General features: G+C 34.8%; 1 protein-coding gene across 5 annotated transcripts in view; it reads right to left on the bottom strand.

Moving 5' to 3' along the window:
• LOC101087059 (UDP-glucuronosyltransferase 2A1) overlaps positions 1–22109 on the bottom strand; it is a 52966-nt gene that overhangs the window by 5507 nt on the left and 25350 nt on the right. For 2 of the 5 annotated variants that reach the window (XM_003985308.3, XM_045056264.1), the window contains 4 exons: positions 6749–6897; positions 4191–4322; positions 1957–2044; positions 486–705 (listed from right to left, as the gene is read on the bottom strand). In XM_003985308.3, coding sequence (XP_003985357.1) covers positions 486–705; positions 1957–2044; positions 4191–4322; positions 6749–6897 — 589 coding nt within the window. Of the gene's footprint in view, positions 1–485; positions 706–1956; positions 2045–4190; positions 4323–6748; positions 6898–15459; positions 16212–22109 lie in introns of those variants that run through there. The other 3 variants (XM_011281850.2, XM_003985310.3, XM_011281849.3) reach the window with 2 other exon arrangements.

Below are 22109 nucleotides of genomic sequence, written 5' to 3'. Positions count from 1 at the left end.
ACACATAGTAATAACCAATATTTATAAAATTATTGCCTACTCTATATTTCTCCTCCCTGTGTATATTCATAAACTGCAGAATGGTATATAGTCAGCGTTAATGATGGGTATTTTTGAATGACAGTGTTAATTATTACTTCCAATTTTGTACTTACTGAATGGTTATACTATTTAAATAAGCATATATATGTGTGTCTATACATATAAGCAGATTATTAAAAAAATATCCGGGAGTTTATGTCATCATGGAAATTATTGATTTTGAAATTACATTGATAAAATATTTGAAGTATTAGTCTTTTTTTGCAATTTCAGCAAATTACTCCAGTGTATGGGAAATGAAATAATAGAGTGGTTCTTATATTGATAATGTTATGATTGCTATTTGAAAATACGTCAGTTAAAAGGCATGAGACAATGGACGTTTTTCCAGGAGTGATGGGCAGTATAAACAATGGTAAGCCTTTAAAAGCAGTAGTACTTACGAAGATTCATTAATGACTGTTCTCAAGGCATTGAGCAGATCTTCGCTTGTCATTGTGTTTATGTTCACCTCCACAGCTGCTCCTTTGGCCTTCATGTGAGCGATATTATCAGGCTGATCAGCAAACATGGGAACTCCCACCATAGGAACCCCATGATAAATAGCTTCATAGATCCCATTGGTTCCACCATGAGTGATAAAAGCTTTTGTTTTGGGATGACCTAGTTTGGGAAATGGGTGAGAAGTGGGTGAGGATTTCATTAAGACAGGTTAACAGAGTTTCAGGAAGAGACAGGGAAAAAACTACAGGGTAAGTCAACGAAGAAAGCAGCATTTTCCACAAAAGCTGAGCACATGGGCTATTTCTATGCACATAGAAAACAATGATCCCAGGAAAGGAGGAATTAGTTCCCTCTGCATTGTGCAGAAAGATTTGCTTGAGGAAGTAACACCTGAACTGAGATTGAAACTTGAAGAATAATGAGAGTCTTAATTGAAGATGCTCTTTTGTGAACCGAAGAAAGCATTGAATCTATAAAATCCACAGCCAATTCCAAATTATTTCTGCTTTGAAACTGTAAGTAAAATGTAACATTTTATTATTTTTTCTAGCTTTAGTTTTTAATTTATTTTTTAAATTTTATTTTAAATTCTGGTATGGTTAACATACAGTGTTCTATTAGTTTCAGGTATACAACACAGTGATTCAATAATTCCATATTTCACCCACTGCTCATCACCATAACGGCACACCTTAATCCCCAGCATTTGTTCGATCTCCCCCTCCCCCACCTCCCCTCTGGTAACCATCCATTTGTTCTCTGTAGTTAAGAGTCTGTTTCTTGCATTGTCTCTCTTTTATTTTTCCTATGCTCATTTCTTTTGTTGCTGTTTCTTAAATTCCTCATATGAGTGAAATTGTATGGCATTTGTCTTTCTCTGACTCAGTTCTCTTAGCATTACACTCTCTAGATCCATCCATGTCTTTGCATATGGCAAGATTTAATTCTTTTTTTATGGCTAAATAATATTCCATTGTGTAAATATACCACATCTTCATCCATTCATCCATCGGTTACACTTGGGCTGCTTCCATATCTTGGCTACTGTAAATAATGCTGCTATAGATATAGGGGTGCATGTATCCCTTTTATTATTGTTTTTATATTCTTTGGGTAAATGGCCAGTAGTGTGATTACCAAATCATATGGCAGGTCTATTTTTTTTTTTTTTTTTTGAGGAACCTCCATACTGTTTTCCAGAGTGGCTGCACCAGTTTGCATTTTCACTAACAATGCAAGAGAGTTCCTTTTCCTCCACACCCTTGCCAACACTTGTTGTTTCTTGTGTTTTTCATTTTAGCCTAAAATGTGACATTTTTAATTACATACTTATTGAATTTGTTTGTTGTTAAACAGTCACTTTACTTGTCCATTTCCAATTGTACAGATTTTTTTTCTCCTCAGTCTTACCAAGAAGATCATTCTGGGGTATCCAATCATAGAGCCGAGTATTGGCTCCTAATGTGGCTGGTTTCTTTCCTTTGTATCTCCATAAAACCTGTGGAAGATGGTACTTTAATTTTGCAAGTGAAAACACAGAATGAAGTCATCTTAAGGCTATAGAGTTATTTATAAGTCATGTAGCCCACCACTACTTTATGTGATAGTGAGAAAAGTGGACATAAGGGATAGTTTGCAAACATGGAGATATAGTGGGACTGTTTACATCAACGTTGTCAAAAAGGGCTTGTGCTAATAGTCTATTAAATATAGTTTTATCATTTTTATATTTGTCACTCAAAGTATTGAGGTGTGAGATTGTAAGTGAAGAGAGAGAAAAGACTAATTTAATCAACCAGAGTGTGGAGGTTCTAAAAAACATTAAAATAAACATGAATACTGTGTAAATTTATTTATGTCATAAGGCCATTCTAACTCTCATGTTTCAAATGCAATGTTTTCCAGAAATATAATTAGCTTTAAAATTGTATTGTCTGGTTTTTGAATGATAGTCTTTCCTTCTTTCCTTCTTCCCTCTCTCCCTCCATCTGCCTCTTTTTCTTTCTCCATTCTTCTGTCCTTCCTTCCTTCCTTCCTTCCTTCCTTCCTTCCTTCCTTCCTTTCTTCCTTCCTTCCTCCTTCCTTCCTTCTTGCCTGCCTGCCTGCCTGCCTTTCTCTCTGCCTTGTTCTCCTTCCTTCTGAAGTTGGAGGGAGGAGGAAACAGAGGTTTGCCTTCTGTAATTATTTAATAAAGTATCTTCTTGGGATGTTAACCTTTTGTTACATAGTTTTAGGGGTGAGCTCTGTATGACTAAGTTCAGATTGAATATAAGTAAGTGGCACACTGTTTAAGTTTTTATTTTATTCAACAATTCCATAACTCACTTAGTGCTCATCACAAGTGAATTCCTTAATGCCCATCACCTATTTAACCCATCCCCCCCAAACTCCTCCCTTCTGGTAACCATCAGTTTGTTCTCTATAACTAAGAGTCTGTTTCTTGGTTTGTCTGTCTCTCTTTTCTCCCCCTATGCTCATTTGTTTCTTAAATTCCGCATATAAGTGAAATCATATGTCATTTGTCTTTGACTTATTTTGCTAAGCATTATACTCTATAGCTCCACCCATGTCTTTGCAAATGGAAAGATTTCACTTTTTTGTTTTGGCTGAATAGTATTCTACTGTGTATCTATACCATATCTTCTTTATCCATTCATCAGTTGATGGACGTTTGTGCCCTTTCCATAATTTGACTATTGTTGATGGTGCTGCCATAACATCAGGTGCATGTATCCCTTTGAATCAGTAGTATTGTATTCTTTGGGTCAATCTCTAGCAGTGAAATTGCTGGATCATAGGGTAGTTCTATTTTTAACTATTTGAGGAACCTCTATATTGTTTTCCACAGGGGCTGTACCAGTTTGCATTCCCAACAGTGCAAGAGAGTTCCTTTTTCTCCCCATTCTCAGATGGCAAAATTTTAGCAGAAAAGCTTAGAAATAAAAATTCAAAGGTTTAACAGGCCTCATTAGTGCACTCACGGTTATAGATTTTTATATAGTTTAACTAATATGCCAATATAATGAATTCTAGGGTATTTAATGAACAGGAGTATATAAAGAGTAGAAATCTTGAACTATAATGACAACACAAAGTTAATTGAGTATCATAAATCAGAAAATACATACTGTTTGATAATAATACTAGGATTTTTAATTGTGTTTAACTGTAGAAATTTCAGTTTAGAAAGATGAAGCTTCTATTTCTAAACCAACTAGATCATGATAAAATCTTAATAAAACCTAGAGATATAAAGTATATTCTTGAGTATGATTCTTGTCTACTTTATGCAGAACCTCTCTCCTTTCCTGGACCTTGGAGTTAACATTCTTGAGAATTTGAGGAGTACTCAGTGCAGGTCCTAAGATTTCAAAAGGTTATTGGGATCTTAACATTTTAATCTCTATTTCATTGAAAATAAATGATAGTATAAAAAGATGTATTTCCATAGCAATGCAAAAGTTTATTAAACAAGTGATCAAATGTGCCCCAATACACCGTTTTAATATTTTGAGAAAATTTTACTTACAGATGGTACTAGTTATGCTCAGTGTTTCAACTTTGATCTAGAAAGAGAACTGTTAGCCACACCTTCTCTCCAATTGGCAGAGTTGCTATGCACCAGGATCCAATGTTGTACTAACCTTTTGTGGAATCTGGGCCAGGGCTGAGGCAATGAGATTGGCTTTTTCATCTGAGAGGTTTCTGACCATTGACCCCAGAGAAAACACCACAATACCATCTTCACCTGAACTTTGGACAAATTCTTCCATTTCCTACAGAGACAAAATTATTTTCATTGCAAATATGCAGGATCATAGGGGGAGAAAAGTTTTCTCATTTATGCATGACATGTGTTAAAATTGTACCATGTCAATTTAGATCCAATAAATTATTAAAAAATCAATCTAACTCCCTCTTAGGCATTCAGGATATTTTTCTCGTGTTTATTCTTTTCTTGACCAATAGGCCTACAAATGAATTTTTTAGAACTTCAATATATAATTATATGTTTTAAAAGGTAAACTTCTGCTATTGTCCTATCATGATAACATTTATGAGACATTGTTTGTCTACCCTCCCACAAGTAGCTGACATGCCCTTAATTTGAGCCTTAGCACACTGGTAAATATAAATTTCTCGACAAATAAAATTTTCTGGGTCACCACTTACAGTTACGCAGATTGGGCTCTGCAAAGTCTGGGATTGCAGTCTTTTGTATCGTAATTTATGTGAATGTCAACTTCTAGACATCTGTTATGCATGCCCTGTGCAACTATTGTGGCTTCCCTGTAATACTTCTCAATATATTTATTACAGTTATCAATTATATTTATTTCTCAATGTATTTATCAATTTAAAGGTAGTAAAATTACTAGGGAAAGGATGATATCATAAATGAAAGTAGATTGCTATTTTAGCTTAGTTAATGTTAGGAGAATATCTCTGAAGTCCCAGGAATTGGTGTTTTGCCATTTTGATTTACCACCCTAAGGACTGATTGAATAAACACACACACATACACACACACACGTACATGAAGCCTTACACATCTAGCAGCTGGATTTGGATTCTTGATTTGGCTGTTGTTCATTGTTTTTTTTTCTGTGTATCCAATGATTGGCATAATTTTTTCATCAGAGATATAAGCTATGATTGGTGTCCATATTGTCCAAATGTTTGTATTAGTAATTGGGTTTGGGATGGAATAATTTTTCCTCCTTTACAAAAACATGTCTGAACTATTTTGTGAAATTGTGTGTGTGTGTGTGAAAAGTGAGGATGGGAAGATAAATATAATAGTATGGTATGGGGTTTTATCTAGTGAGCAAGGAATATGTCACATCTCTTTCTGTAACTCTGTTTAGATACTGGTTCATTATCTGCTATAATAACACTCAGTAGAGCTTACCTACAGCTATAACTTGAGTGGTAAGAAAAGCATATTCAGAATCCTGCCATAAGATTTAAACTTAAATATGTATTTTACCCTAAATAGAAATTGAGAACTCTCCTAAGAGCACTATTTAACCTGCAATTGTCTCAGAGATTATGTTTGTTTATCTGCAACACGAGCAAATGAGTGTCTGCCTCTTCAATTCTTTCATAAAGACAGTTATTGATAAAGAGACTTAAATACAATATTCTTATCATGTTTTTCTCTTATTCTCTTTTACTTCTCAATATTGTCTTCTTCCAACATTTTTGGCTATCAATATTTATTTGTTGGTGACTTGAGAATGTGGTACACAATTTTCCTTTTTACTTCAGAGAAACCAGGCATCATGGTATTAAAGAACAAATTCAGTGACTGGGTTTCTCAGTTCTATGACTATTTTACCTAATCTGTTCCTAATGCTCTCTGCTGAAACCCAGACCTCGCATTGCCTGAATGGTTCCTAGAAATATCCACCTGAAAATTCCTTTGGCTCCTTAAAGTGAATAGGTCTAAACTGAATCCATCCTTGTCATCTCAAAAAAGCTTTTCTGTGAATTATTTTCTGTCTTGGTAAAGGCCACTGTTATCCAAGAATTGCTACCTAATTCCATGTCTTCTGTCAACACTTACTTCTTACTGACCAAAGTCTGTGAAATCTATCTGAGAGTTCTCATGAAGGCATCATTATCGCTCAAGGAATCATAACTGTCTCACCTCATAACCCCATCACACTTGTTAGGAAGACCAAAGCACTTTCCTGAGGGAATTCCAAGGCTGTAGCTTCCTGTTCCTTCCATACAGTACCCAAACTATAGACACACTGTTGTCTTATTTTATTTTAAAGTTTATTTGTTTATTTTGAGACATAGGGAGAGTGCAAGTGGGGAAGGAGCAAAGAGAGAGGGAGAGAGAATCCCAAGCAGGGTCTGCACTGACAGCACAGAGACCGACATGGAGGCTCGATTTCATGAATTGTGAGATCATGAACTGAGCTGAGATCAAGAGTTAGATGCATAACTGACCCAGCCAGCCAGGTGCTCAACACACTGATATTTTAACATGCCACTTGAATCACTTCTTTCTTCAGCTGAAATATCAAAGTGAAGTTCAAAAAGGTAATATAATTCATAAAAGACTCCTATGATTTGTAAAATTTGGAGTAGCAAATAGTATATCTGTTATTGAGGCAACACGCTTTAAATAAAGAAATAATAGGATTATATCATACGGTACACAAAACATCCTTCACTGTAATAGACATACCTTAGGTAATGGTTTGGCAGGTTTACAGTGCAACCCTCCTACAAACTCAAAGTTAGGTAAGTATGGACGAGGAAATTCAAAATCCCAATATGTCCGGATTAGCCAAATTTCTGCTTTCCCCATAACCTCACATAATGTAGTGGGTCTTCCTGGAGAAAATGAAAAAAAGGTAAGTGAAAGTTATTAGCATATATGTTTTTTAGGATAAAATGTACCACTAATTTTCTGACAAACAAGGGAAATCTTTGTCCTCTAGCTATCTATCACATCTAGATGTTAAAAGGAAGGGGAAATTAAGATTATAAGGAGAGAGGGAGAAAGAGAAGGAGGGAAGAAAGAAAGTGGGGTGGGGGTTGGAGGAAGGAAGGAAAGAAGGAAGGAAGGAAGAGAATAAGGGAGGATGGAGGGAGGGAGGGAGGGAGGAAAGGGGGTAAGAAAAAGAAAGATGAGAGGCGAGAAGGAGAGAAGGTAAGAATATATTTGGGTAAGAATACTAATATGCAAATGAAGTTTCACAACTACAAATTCAATCTAAAATTTAACCACAACTCCATGTACTGATGAACTTAATACTCATTGTTTCTCTCCAGTTAAATGGCAGATGACAGATTAGCCCCAGCATATCAGCACCAAATTCCCTATCAATGGTTTTCTAACTATCTTCCAGCTTGTTATAGTCTCTGATTTACTCCTATTGTTTAAGAATCCCACCAGTATTTGTTTACTTTATCTTCCTCAATAAAATCCCATTATTTTCCACTACAACTGATTTGCCACTATTTTCTTAGTAGGAACTCCCTGATTCATACCCAATACAACCCCCTTTGGAATGTGAAATATACATGTCACCAATATCACACAGTTATTTTAGTGTTATCTTTGAATTATATTTTTTGAAAGGGATATTCTACGTATTAATTTTAGAAGATTTGTAGAGAAGAACGAGTGTTTGCAAATGACCAAGTCAACCAGTTTTAGACACAGGAAACATGTTTTGCCCTAAATAAAGAAAAATTCAGATGAGAAATCTCCTTTTTTAAGGATTATAAGCAAACTTGGTGATCATGTGCAATACAGAATGGATAGACTCTCTTTCTATAGTCATTGCTTTGTAGGGCTTGAATTTACATCTGAAGCTATATGGTCAGATGCCTTAATTTAATAATGAAGAGGAATTTCTCAAGGAAACTTAACTTGAAATTGCCAGAGATTGGATGAAAACCCCACCTCACAACCTCCACGTCAATATATTTATGTACTTTAGTTGTCTTATTCCATGTGTGTGACATCCTGTCTTGATTACCAACTCCCTTGGTGAAATTACTGTGTATAATGTATAGATCACATTTTAAGAAATACCCAAATTAAAGTATTGACTAAAATTCTGTATTTGAGATAGTGGTGCACAGTTACAAATACAAAGGCAATCAAAAGTAAAGGAAATAAGGGGAGGGACCATGATAGCGGAGCAACATGGAAGTTTTTTGCTCCTCTTGTCCATAAAATGCAGGTAGAAATTCAACTCGTCCCTGAAATGCAACATCAAACCATCTTGAACACCTATAAGATTGATCTGAGGATCAACCCCACAATCTACATAACTTGAGTCACAGAATTTGGCAGGTATGTGGCACAGAGAGGTGAACTGGGAGAGAGAAGCTGCAGAGTGTAGGGAGCTATTTTTGCTTGTGGAGAGAGGACAGAGACAGAGGGGAGAGTACAGGAAAAGCACTCTCCCTGAAAGTAGCTGGAGAGAAAGTGAACAAGTGGAAATACCCATAAGGGACTGAACAAGAAAGGAAGAAAGGAGAAAGGAGAGGCTTTAAATATGATTAGGACTCTATAAACAGGGGAACACAGATTCTGGAACTCCACAGCTCGATAACTGGTGGAGCTCTGGTGGGAAGGGCCAATCCCCAGGATTGAGGGATACTCGGACCACATGGGAGAGAGGCAGTTCCCCTGGTGAAAAGACATTTGGTAGAGGTTGTGTGGCCTCCTCACAGGCAAAGGTCTCAGCAGACCCCAGAGAACATCCACGTTTGCTGGTCTTGGAACAAAGACGTTAGAGGGAGGTGAAGCTTTGCGCCAGAGGTATGTTTTGATTTACCATAATCCCTGAGACGCTGCTTCTACATAATCTCATGGACTTTTTCTGGGGCAGGCTGGCACCTGGCCGCAGTCTCTGGCATCTGCAGCAGCATGGTCACACAAATGTTCCTGTGGACTGGCTGGTACCTGGCCATTGCTCGGCAAGATACTCCCCCAGATGGTCAGAGCAGGTCAAAGCCACAGGGACCTCAGAAGTGAGGGGTTTAGAAACACATCCTCATCTGAGATAAAATTTTGGAGAGAGGTGCCATCTGGTAGGCTGACAGCTTGATGGTGATAGTGTAGAAGTAGGGAGTGGACAGTAGCCAGAGACAAAGGAGGTGTGTTTTATTGCCGGTGGGAGAGACCACAGAGTTCTGTTGCCAGAGACTATGTAGCCGGGTGATACCATTTTTACCTTTTCTATGGATGTGCATACACATGTACATGTGCCACAAGGATCCACACCAATAAGCTAAGCAGTACCATCTAGTGGAGAACAGAGCCGTTACACCAAGTCCGTCCAACTGTTCCAACTGTGCTCTAGAGGAACACCACCAGTCTCTCTGCCTGCTAGTTTATGGACTATAAAGTGCTTCATAGTTTGACTGCTAGGGCAAACTGGATGTAATTTCAATAATATTTATTCTTTTCTCTGATCCACCTATTCAATTTTTTTCTTTTTCTTTTTCTTTTCCTTTCCTTTCTTTTCTTTCCTATTCTTGAATACAGAAAGAGAAAAAGGTTAATTTTATTTTATGCTTTATAAAAAACATTTTTCTTTATTGTTTTCTACTGTATTTTTTTATTCCATTTTACTTTCCTCATTTCATTTTATTCTATTTTATTATATACATATTTAAAATTTTTCATACTTTTTCCAACCTTTTTTCCTTTCCTTTTCTTTTTTTTTCTTTTCTCTTCTTTGCCTTTTTTCTCTATTCTACCAAGCTTCTTTCATCCACAAGACCAAAACACACCTAGGATCTAGAATCCTTCATTTGATTTTTAAATTTTTATTATTTTATTCTTTTTCTTCCTTAAAAATGATGAAGCAAAGGAATTCACTCCAAAAGAAAGAATAGGAGGAAATGAAAGCCAGGGACTTAATCAAAACACATATGAACAAGATGTCTGAACCAGAATTTAGAATCATAATTAGAATACTAGCTCGGATTGAAAAAAAGTGTAGAATCCCTTTCTGGGAGATAAAGGATTAAAATTTAGTCAGGACGAAATAAAAAACGTTGTAACTGAGCTGCGATCTCAAATGGATGCCATGGTGGCAAGGATGGATAAAACAGAACAGTGAATCAGCAGTATAGGGGACAAACTTATGGAGAAAAAAGAAGCAGAAAAAAAGAGGGAAACTAAAGCAAAAGAGTGTGATATAAAAGCTAGAGAACTCGCTGCCTCATTAAAAAAGGAATAACATTTGAATCATTGGGTTCCCAGAAGGTGAACCGAGAAAAAAAGGGGTACAAGTTTTATATGAGCAAATCACAGTAGAAAACTTTCCTAACCTGGGGGAAGACACAGCAACCAAATCCAGAAAGCACCGAGAACCCCCATTAGATTAGACAAAAAACAACCATCAACAAGGCATATCATAGCGAAATTCACAAAATACACAGAGAAGGAAAGAATCATGAAAGAAGCAAGGGAAAAAAGTCCTTAATCTACAAGGGAAGACAGATCAATATCATTGCAGACTTATCCACAGAAACTTGGCAGGCCAGAAGGGAGTGGCAGAATATATTTAACATGGTGAATCTGAAAAAATGTAGCCAAGAATTCTTTACCCAGCAAGGCTGTCATTCAAAATAGAAGGAGAGATAAAGAGTTTCCCAGACAAACAAAAACTAAAGGAGTTTGTGACCACTACACCAGCCCTGCAAGAAATTTTAAGGGGGACTCTCTGAAGGAAGAAACGATGAAACAAAACAAAACAAAAAGTCCCAAAGCATCAAAGACTAGAAAGCACCAGAGAACATCACCAGTGACTCCAACTCTATAGGGTACACAATGGCAATAAATTCATATCTTTCAGTACCGACTCTAAATGTCAATGGACTAAATGCTCCAATCAAAAGACATAGAGTAACAGAAGGATAAGAAAACAAGATCCATCTATATATTGTTTACAAGAGATCCATTTTAGACTTAAAGACACCTTCAGATTGAAAGTAAGGGGATGGAGAACCATCTATCATGCTAATGGTAGCCAAGAGAAAGCCAAAATTGCCATACTTATATCAGACAATCTAAGTTTTAAAATTAAGATGGTAACAAGAGTTGAAGAAGGGTGTTATCTCATAGTTAAGAGGTCTATCCACCCAGAATACCTAAAAATTCTAAACATTTGTGCCCCCATGTGTAAGCATGCAAATATATAAATCAACTAATCACAAGCCTAAAGAAACACATTGACAATAATACCATAATAGTAGGGGACTTCAACACCCACATACAGATGCAAAGTTCATCTAAGCAGAAAATCAACAATAAAATAATGGTTTTGAATGACACACTGGACTGGATGGACTTAACAGATATATTCAGAACATTTCATCCTAAAGCAGCAGAATACACATTCTTCTCCAGTGCACATGGAACGTCCTCCAGAATAGATCATATACTAGGACGCAATCATCCCTCAACAAATACAAAATCGTACCATGTATATTTTCAGACCACAACACTATGAGAGTCCTAATTTACTGAGAATTTTTAACATGAATTGGGGTTGGATTTTAACAAATACTTTTTCTGCATCTATTGATATCCTCTTGTGTTTTTTTTTTTGTTTGTTTATTTTTGTTTTTGTTTTTTGTTTTTTTAGTCTCTTGATGTGATGGGTAACATTAATTGATTTTTGAATGGTGAACTGGTCTTGCATACTTAGAGTAAATCCTACCTGATGATGGTATATAATTTTTTTTACACATTGTTGGATTAATATTTTGTTAAGGATTTTGGATCTATGTTTATGAGAAGTATTGGTCTATAGTTTTCTTTTGCTGTAATGTTTTTGTCTGGTTTTGATATTTGGCAACACTGGCACCACAGAATGACTTAGGAAGTATTCCCTCTGTTTCTATCCTCTAAAAGTGATTATAGAAAATTAGTGTAATGTCATTATTAAATATTTTGTAGAGGGGGCAGCTGGGAGGCTCAGTCAGTTAAGCATCTGACTCTTGGTTTCGGCTCAGGTCATGATCTCATGGTCATGGGACTGAGCCCCATGTTGGGCTCCATGCTGAGCATGGAGCCTGCTTGGAATCCTCTCTCCCTCTTTCTCTGCCTCTTTCTCTGTCTCTCTATCAAAATAAATAAATAAATATTTAAGAAAAAAATAAATATTTAGTAAAATTCACCAACAAACAGCCTGGTGCTTTCTGTCTTGGATGAGTAACTATTAACCCAATTTAATAGATACAGGATTATTTAGATTGTCTACTTGTCCTCGTGTGAGATTTGGCAAATTATGTATTTCAAGGAACTGTGTTTTTCATGGAATTTGTGGGCAAATAATTATTCATAGTGTTCCCTTGTTATCCTTTTTAACGTCCATAGCATCTGTAGTGATATCCTTTCTTTTAAGTTTTTTATTTTGTTTAGGTTGGCTAGAGTCTGATCAATTTTATTGATCTTTTCAACATATCACATTTTTATTTCCTTGATTTTTTCTGTTGATTTCCTGTTTTCTGTTTCATTGATTTCTGCTTTAATTCTTATTATTTATTTTCTTCTGCTTACTTTGAATTTAATTTACTCTTCTTTTGCTAGTTTTCCAAGGTGGAAATTTAGATTATTGATTTTAGATCTTTCTTTTCCTTTTTTATATTGAGGTATAATTGACATACATTGTATTAATTTCAGATGTACAACATAGTGATTTCATATTTGCATATATTGCTAAATGGTCAACACGACACCTCGTTTACATCCACAACCATACGTAGTTACAGAATTTTTTTTCTTTTGATGACAACTTTTAAGACCTACTTTGTCAACAACTTTCAAGTATGCTATGTAGTATTATTAACTATAGTCGCCATGCTGTACATTACATTTTCACGACTTTTTATTTTATAACTGCAAGTTTGTACCTTTTGCCTCCCTTCACCCATTTTACCCAGCCCCCACCCCTGCTTTGGTAATGACCAATCTGTTCTGTTTATGACCTTGTTATTTTGTTTGTTTGCTTTTTTCACAGGTAACTGAAATTATATTGTATTTGTCTTTCTCTGTCTGGTTTATTTCACTTAACATAAACCAAACTCGGGAACGAGAGTAGAATGCTGGTTAACAGTGCTCGGGGCTGGGGCAAATGGGGATTGTTGGTCAAAAGGTACAAAATTCCAACCACAAGATGAGGAAGTTCTGGGGATCTATTATTCAACATAGTCACTATAGTTAACAATATTGTATTATATACTTGATAGTTGCTAGGAGAGTAGATATTGAATGAATAGTTTAATGATTTGTTAGATCCATTGACATCACTACAATTAAGTCAATGTAAAGAATAATGCAGATCTTAAAACATTCTGTGTCAAATATATATTTGTTAAAAAGAAAGGCAAAATGAATATTTAATAATTGCTTCTATTGGCAAAAAAGAAAAAAAAAGACATATATAAATACTTATGCTTAATGGTGCATAGATAATATCTTGCTGTAATGACAGGAATAGTTAATAATACTTGTGTAGAAGAAATATGAAGCCAGTTATTATTCACTATATATATTTTTGTTCCGTTTGAATTTTTTAGCCATTTGTATTAGTTATCTTTTATTATGAGATTGAGAATTAAATCATATTCATGGTGCATTCAGAATTTCCTGATAAAGAAAATGAGAGAATGAAAATCAACAAAAGTACACAATCAAACAAACAAACAAACAAACAAACCTGTTAAAGATGATAGAGTTTAAAACTTACCATAGATCCTAAGGACTACATTTAATCCATAAAATTTATACATACAAAATCTTATAACTTTCCCCTATTTATGCATAATATGACAAATGTCCTAAAATCTTATTGATTAGAACTAGGAAAACATCCTTAGTTTTCAGAATATATTTATGTTTTTATGTCTTGCATTTCTTTTCTGACAATAGAATTGAGGCCAAGATACTGTCTGATTTACTTTAAATCCATAGAGCCCAACACACTGCCTACACCCAGGTAGTGTTTCTGGTGCTTAAATTATTTACTGTGAAATTGGCATAGTATAGATTTAAATCATGTATAAACCTCAGGATTTTTAAAGTGCCTTCCTTTGAATAGACGTTTGTGAAAAAAGGTATCTACTGGGAAGTCAGTGTTATGGACTGACTTGTGTTCCTCTAACACTCATGTATTGAAATCTGATTATATTTTGAGTTAAGTCCTTTAAAGATGTAATCAAGCTTAAGTGAGGTCCTAAGAGTGGGCCTTAATCCAATATCACTGGTCTTCTTATAAGAAGAGGAGGAGACACTGGGATTATATATATACACAGAGGAAATACCAGGAGAGAACATAGCAAAAAAAGTGGTCACATTACAAGCTAGGAGACAGGCCTGAAGAGAAACTGGCCTGGCAACACCTTGGTTATGGACTTCTAGCATCCAAACTATGAGAAAACAAATTTCTGTTGTTTCTGCCACTTAGTCTGCGGTATTTAGTTGTGGCAGACCTACAAAACTAGTACAATCAGAGAGTTAAATTAGTTAATATTGATGGAATCAAATGAGAGCTATCTGTGTAAAAATAACAAAGCAAAACCATTCCTGATAGAAAAATACAAACTATTAAAAATAGATGGAATATATATGTAAGTAGTGAAGTAAAAAAAACATGCTTCTTTCAACACCTAAAGCTATAATTTTTTACAGTTTTCCATTTCATCATTCAGGTTTCTGTGTAGTACTTCCCGAAGAAGTACAAAGCATCCTAGGAAACTTTTCAGTATGACTAGCTACGATGAAACAATTCACTTAAGACTTACTGAAGCTTCATCCCAAATTTACAAAAGGGGTAAGAATGTCAGGGACTCAGATTCAACACAGAGAATACTATAAATTTTGAATGTAATAATCCATGATTCTCAAAATTTGTGGGAAACAATTCAGGAAAAATAAATTACATGCAAAGTTAATCCCATTGTTAATATAGCTCAGTTTTCAGTTTATTACTGGAATAAGGCAAGGAGATTATATTATTCTTACAACAAACGTTACACTTTTTTTTTACCAATAAAAAGTTAAATCTCCTCCACTATGAAAACTCAGTATACAAGACTTTTTTGTGATACCCTATATTGGACAAAAAATACATCTTCCATTAGGTTGACATTTATTAGTGTGTTTCATATTTTGTTTTGTTTTGATAACAATCTTTAAGTATCAAGGTTTCTTACAAAATGGTTAGATGACTTTAAAGAAAGGGTAACCAAGACTTTTATTGCCTCTCCCTCCCAATTGGTTGTTGATAACAATCATTGATATCACTTATGAAGTTTTATGTGAAAGTGAAACTTTTAAAAATACACTCTTTTCATTTTCCTAGGCGTTTCTTAAACCACCTAAGTTTCCTAACTCCTTTAGAATGAGGAGTACTCTCTTACCTAATGCATCACTGTAAAACTGGTCCCAAAGCTGAGTATCATATTGTTGGATCCAGAAGTCAAAGAAAATGGAGAACATTAAATTTTTTACCCTTTCCAGAAAGGTCATTCTCTCTGATAATGCCGCCATGGTAACAGGCACATAGGAAAGTGGAACCGGAAGTTTCCCACAATATTTTTCCAGCGTGTAACCCATGGAATAGCTTAGTGTATACACAAAAGGGACTTCCAGCAACTCAGCAATCAGCTCTCCACAGGGCAACACCGGGTCTATGACCATTACATTGTAGTTGGTTTCCTGGAGTTTCTTCATCATTGACTGATTGTAGACTACACTCTCACACTGGAGTTTTAAATGTCCAGTTATTTGAAAAAGGAATTGTTGCAGTTTCATTGCTGACTGCCAGAGTGACAATGTTGGCATAACATTAGCAGCTATATCTAAAAAGTCATCTAGAGTTTTCTCAGCAGTCTCTCTGTTTTGTTGCACAGGGATCACCTCAAAGTTCATTGCAGAAGGCTTGCTGTAGTCGATGATGAAACTCTGTGGAGACACCAACACGGTCACCTCGTGGCCCCTTTCTGTGAGTTCCTCCAGTATGATCTTTAGGTTGAGCCAGTGGCTCATGTCACAGGGCCACACCAGGACCTTCCCACAGAGTCCACAGCCAGCATAGCAGAGCAGCAGCAGCACAATTGCTGAAATCCATTTCTTAGGGACCATGACAGCAGTTCCCTCAGACACTGCTCTTCAGAGGTTAAATGTTTGCAGAGCACAGAGCTGAAGACGCAATTTAGATACAGATCAAGTTAAAAATTAATTTCTAGAGTTAGGAAATGATACCATGTAGAGAACTTTGTCAAGAGTATGCACTGGGCACAGTGCTATAGGATATTTGTTAGGAGAATGCATGAAATATTTAAATATTCTGGAGGAAATGGCTGCAGCATTTTAGGAGTTCGTTTTAAATATATTAAAATAAAAATGATACTTTTTAATGGACAATTTCTAATTACAATAGAACCCATTTAAGAAAGTCTAGTAAATAATATGGTATATCTTATGGAACATGATGATTGATAATTTGGGAAAACAAAAATGTAGGTCTTGACATAAAGTTGGTTGTATGATAGTATATGGACAAGATGCACACATCACATCACATCACAATAACAATAGGGAGAGTATACTAAATATTATACTAAGGTACAATATTTCTAGGCTCCAGAAGATGCTATCACTCCAATGTGGAAAAAAAATCTCACAAAGCTTCAGGATATGGGTGCCTTTCATTGAGCCCAGTAGCGAACATGACAGAGATGGGTTCTGAAGGTGAATGGAAGACAAAGAGAAAAAGAATGATGATGTGGAAATGATGGCCATTTAAGTGTGCAGTTATCAGTTCAGTATGCATAGAGTCAAGGCTAACACAGAACAGTATAGACAAAGAAAATACTAGTTAAAACAGAGCACTTTGGAGAGTCTTGAGTGCTATACTCTGGGTTCAATTTTAATTTCCACAAAAGAGGTCTACTCAGATTTTCAAATCATGTCCAGAAAATGATCATATGTGTCCTATAATAAAACTCTTCCAGAATCTAAATAGGATTTGAGTGGTAGGGAAAAAACAATCTGTAAGAGGCTAAAAGTAAATATTAGGAAAACAAGATTTGATGAGTGTCAGGGAAAATATAATATTGGTTTGTGAATGGAAATCACAGAATGAGTCTTAAAAAACAAAGAAGTGCTCAGTTTGTAGTTTGACCAACCGGAGTAATGGATAATGACTAGCAAAACCACAAAATGTTAGATAAGTAGTAGCTATGGAAAGGTTTTTGACCTTCAGTGTGTGAGTTAATAATTGGACATGTCTGTGGAAATATTAATTGGGCTGTGAACACTACAATCTCAAAGGAGGGGTAAAATTTAGAAGTGTAGATGTTGTGTGCAATCATCCATCTATACTTTAACCCAATTTCAGTTCCTCTACAAATCCTTTAATATTTCATACCTCCAAAAAACAAGTTTTTAGTGCATAGTGTATGCCAGATTCTATATTATGCACAGGGCATAAACAAGAAAGACCACTTCAGGTTCAAAATGAGTTCACAGATTACTGCAGAAAATGTCATTGGAACCAATACTTCTTCTACAAATATAATGGAGATGGATCTTAGATGGTCAGAACGAGTTGAGGAAGGCAAGCCCACGAAGGAGGTTGCTTACTGGAAGAAGAGAATAATGCAATAATGCTTTAGCTAAGTCTTTAAGAGTGGTTGGTAGCCACCAGGTTGAAAAGTATCATTTGGAAGTAAAAGAGAATACTAATGTATCTATGTTCTAAGAAGTGTAACATAGTTATATCAATGTTATATTCAGTGACAAATTATATTCAATTAGATAAATTGACAGGGACATACTGAAATTTCAAGTCCCTTGAGAGTTTTTCTGTTGCGCTAAAAAGAAGACCCAAAGTAGAATTGTTTAAAAGATGCAAAGATAAATCTAGCATCAAATCTCCAGCCAATCCTGCATAATTAGAGTTTGCTTATAAGGAAAGGAGGCTTCATGACTGAGATCCATAAATATTAACAGAGACCATAAATATTAACAGAAACAGAGACCATAAATATTAACAGAAACAGAGACCATAAATACTAACACAGTGATTTGAAATATTATTTGAAATGAAGTATATAACTATTTTTTTCAGTGTTTAAGATGATGAAAGCAAAGCCTAAAAGCATAAGGAGCAAGAGATTAAAAAGAATAATTTCCGGGACACCTGGGTGATTCAATCGCTTAAGCATCAGACTCTTGATCTGGGCTCTGGTTGTGATCTCATGGTTTGTGAGTTTGAGACCTCCATCTGGCTCTTTGCTGATGGTACTGAGACTGCTTGGGGTTCTGTCTCTCCATCTCTCTACCCCTCCCCCATTTGTGCTCTCTTTCTAAAATACTCTCTGTCAAAATAAATAAATTAAAAAAAAAAACAAAACAAAAAGAATAATTGTGAAAAATTACTAAAGAACCAAAAATAATTTCTAGAAATTACAAATTCAACAAATGAAATTTAAAACTCAATAGATATAGTAAAGAGTAAATTAGATACCCCTGTAGAAATAAAACATAACCCAGAAGAGAAATCTTAAAGATAGTCTTTAGAATTAAGTTCTGAATAAAAACACATGGGATACGAAATAGGATAGAATGGTTAAGAGACATGGAGATTAAACTAAGATATCTGCATCCAAACGTTGGTTTGACCTACTTGGTGTCTCCTCTCTCAACTCCTTTTCTACTGTTTAAAGCTGGCTCTTCTTCATGCAACCAGACTGCAAAACCAAGCCCTAAATTTTAGTTCTCTCAAACATATCTTCCAGTTTCTTTTAATTTTTTAATAATTTTAGACAAAAAAGTTATAAGTGAAGTATTGAGACTTCTTTATACCTTGCAGTAATTATTACTCTATCACTACTGTGTTGGGCTAATGGTGAATTACCATTTTCATGATTCCTTATGTAGTTACTAACTGGAATTTTGCTGTAAAGGATTGCAAAAATATGTGCAAACATATGGTTAGTATAATTTGCATGGTCTCACAGTATCTCCCTACAAAATATGTATTAATTCCATAGGGAGAATCCTGGCAGAAACTATCCTATATAAATTATAAAAATTATCATCAATAGTGATAATCGATTTATATTATGTACCTCCAGATATGCCACACTGTGAAGGACACAGATTGCTTCTGTAGTATTCTTACTGAAAATGTAGAATCCCACTCTAATCATGAGAATATATCAGAAAACCCAAATTGAAGGATATTATATATATATATATGTATATACATATATATGTGTGTGTATATATATATATATATGTAAGTGATGAATCATTGAAACCAACATTACACTGAATGTTAACTAACATGAATTTAAATATATAAATATATAAATATATATATAAATATAAATTATATTTATATATGTATAATGCCTCATACTCTTCATAAACAAGAGGCAAAGAAAGACTGTGTGAACTATCACAAGTTGGAAAAAAGTAAGGACCCTGGACAAATAAATGCAAGAGGGGAATCTGCATTATTTACTGGAAAGAAAAAAATTAGAAAGATAATTGACATTTAATAAGAATCCTAGTTTTGATCATTTTATTATGCTTATGTAAAATGTTATTATTAACAACATAATTAAGAATTTTTCACTCTTTCTATTTTTAATTTTTTTAATGTTTCTTTTTGAAGGAGAGAGAGATAGTGTGTGAAGAAGGGAGAGGTAGAGAGAGAGGGAGACACAGAATCTGAAACAGGCTCCAGGCTCTGAGCTGTCAGCACCAAGCCTGTGCGGGACTCCAACGCATGAACCATGAGATCATGACCCTGAGCCGAAGTCGGACTCTTAACCCACTGAGCCACCCAGGCGCCCCATCATTCTTTCTATTTTTAATTGGCATTTAAGAAATAGCCTGTTTATTAATTTATTTATGCATATCAGTATAATGCATATAAATTTATTTTATTTTATATATTTTATCTAGCTATTATCATTATTTAAAATTTTTTTCAATTTATTTTTTGAGAGAGAGCAAGCCAGGGAAGGGCAGAGAGAGAGGGAGAGAGAAAAATCCCAAGCAGTTCTGTGCTGTCAGGGTAGAGCCCGACGCAGGGCTCCACCTCAGGAACTGTGAGTCAGAACCACGAGTCAGATGCTTAACCAACTGAAGACCCCCCCAGGGGCCTCTCAGCTATTGTCATTATTTATTTTTATTATTCAGTTTGTCCCAGATTTTGGAAACTTTTCCATATATTGTTTCCTATTTCCTTTTGATATGACCCCATTCTTTTAAAGCAATTTTCACTTTCTATTACTATAAGATATTTCAGGCTTAGTTACTATTTTCACTGCCTCAACCTTAAAATCAACCATGTCTCCAAGGAACACTGTTTCATTTTAGTAGAGAATGGCCTTTAAAAATCAAGATGAGAATGCTAAATGTGTTCATTGCTACTGACATGTTAGTTTTAATCAGAAAGTAAACAAGCAAATATAATTGCACATCCTAATACTGTTATAAATCCCTGTCTATAGTTTCTATATCTAGCCTTCTCTGTTTATTCCCAAGTCCTTTCAACAGTGAGAAACCTGTCTCCAATACCACTTTATGCTTACTTATTTGATCAGTTTTAGTAGACACATAAAATAGTTTCAGAATTGCTAGTCTATAGACCTGTAAAAATTTTTTTTGCAACCAGAGTAAAATATTTGCCATATAGATTCATTTGTTAAAAGAACAGAGACAGCAGTCAAATTCCTTTGCATGGAGAGAATACTACACCCATATGATTTTACAGGTATACACTAGCAAAATTACAGGTAATAAATCTTTATTCCAAAGGTTGGTGGGAGGGAAGAGGAAGAAGTATTCATTTCATTCATCCCCTCCACCAAAAAAAAAAAAAAAGTACAGTCTTATAGGAAAATATTGAAATAGAAACATATTCAGAATCTATAATCACTCATGAATACAAAGGTATTTCTATTTCTATCAACACATGAGCAAAATGTACTACTAGGTATTTATCCAAAGGATACAAAAATGCTGATTTGAAGGGGCACATGGACCCCAATAGCAACTCTATTAACAATAGCCAAATTATGGAAAAACTTCAAATTCCCATCGACTGATGAATGGATAAGAAAGATGTGGGATGGATACACACACACACACACACACACACACACACACACACTGGAATATTACTCGGCAATCAAAAAGAATGAAATCTTGCCATTTGCAACAACATGAATTGAACTAGAGTATTATGCTAAGCAAAATAAATCAGTCAGAAAAAGACAGACATCATATGATTTCACTGATATGTGGAATTTAAGAAACAAAACAGGTGAACATAGGGGAAGGGAAGGAAAAATAAGATAAAAACAGAGAGGGAGGCAAACCATAAAAGACTTAAATACAGGGAACAAACTGATGGTTGCTGGAGTGGAGATGGATGGGGATGGGCTAAATGGGTGATGGGCATTAGGGAGTGCACTTGGGATGAACACTGGGTGTTATATGTAAGTGATGAATCATTGAAACCAAGATTACACTGAATGTTAACTAACATGAATTTAAATATATAAATTAAAAAATAAAAGTAATCAAATGAAATAAAATATGAGACTGCCCTATAATACCAACTTCTATTTAATATTAAATGAAAAATCTCACTAATCACAAGAAAATATATTAAGTACCTAAGAATTAAAAAGAATGTGACTACCATATTTAAATTCAAAGAAACCTACAGCCACTGCCAAGTTATAGCTTTGCACAGAGTCAAGATTTAAATTTATATACGTAAATTATTATAAATTATAAAATATATAGATATGTTAATTATGTAATGCTATAAATTTATAATTATATATTTAATATATGTAATTTTACATATATTAGAAGATATCATACATATGTATTATTTTTTAAGTCACACATATGCATGTTTAACTAGATATGATATTACATAGGATATTCTATATATAATATTATATAAGATATAATATTTATGTAGATAGATATGTTCAACTTTAAAAAACAATATGAACATCACTATAAACATAGA

Source organism: Felis catus, chromosome B1 (genome assembly GCF_018350175.1).
Source record: "Felis catus isolate Fca126 chromosome B1, F.catus_Fca126_mat1.0, whole genome shotgun sequence".
NCBI classification, from domain to species: domain Eukaryota; kingdom Metazoa; phylum Chordata; class Mammalia; order Carnivora; family Felidae; genus Felis; species Felis catus.
Note: the sequence above shows the minus strand (reverse complement) of the source record. Positions and strands in the feature narration are given on the sequence as shown.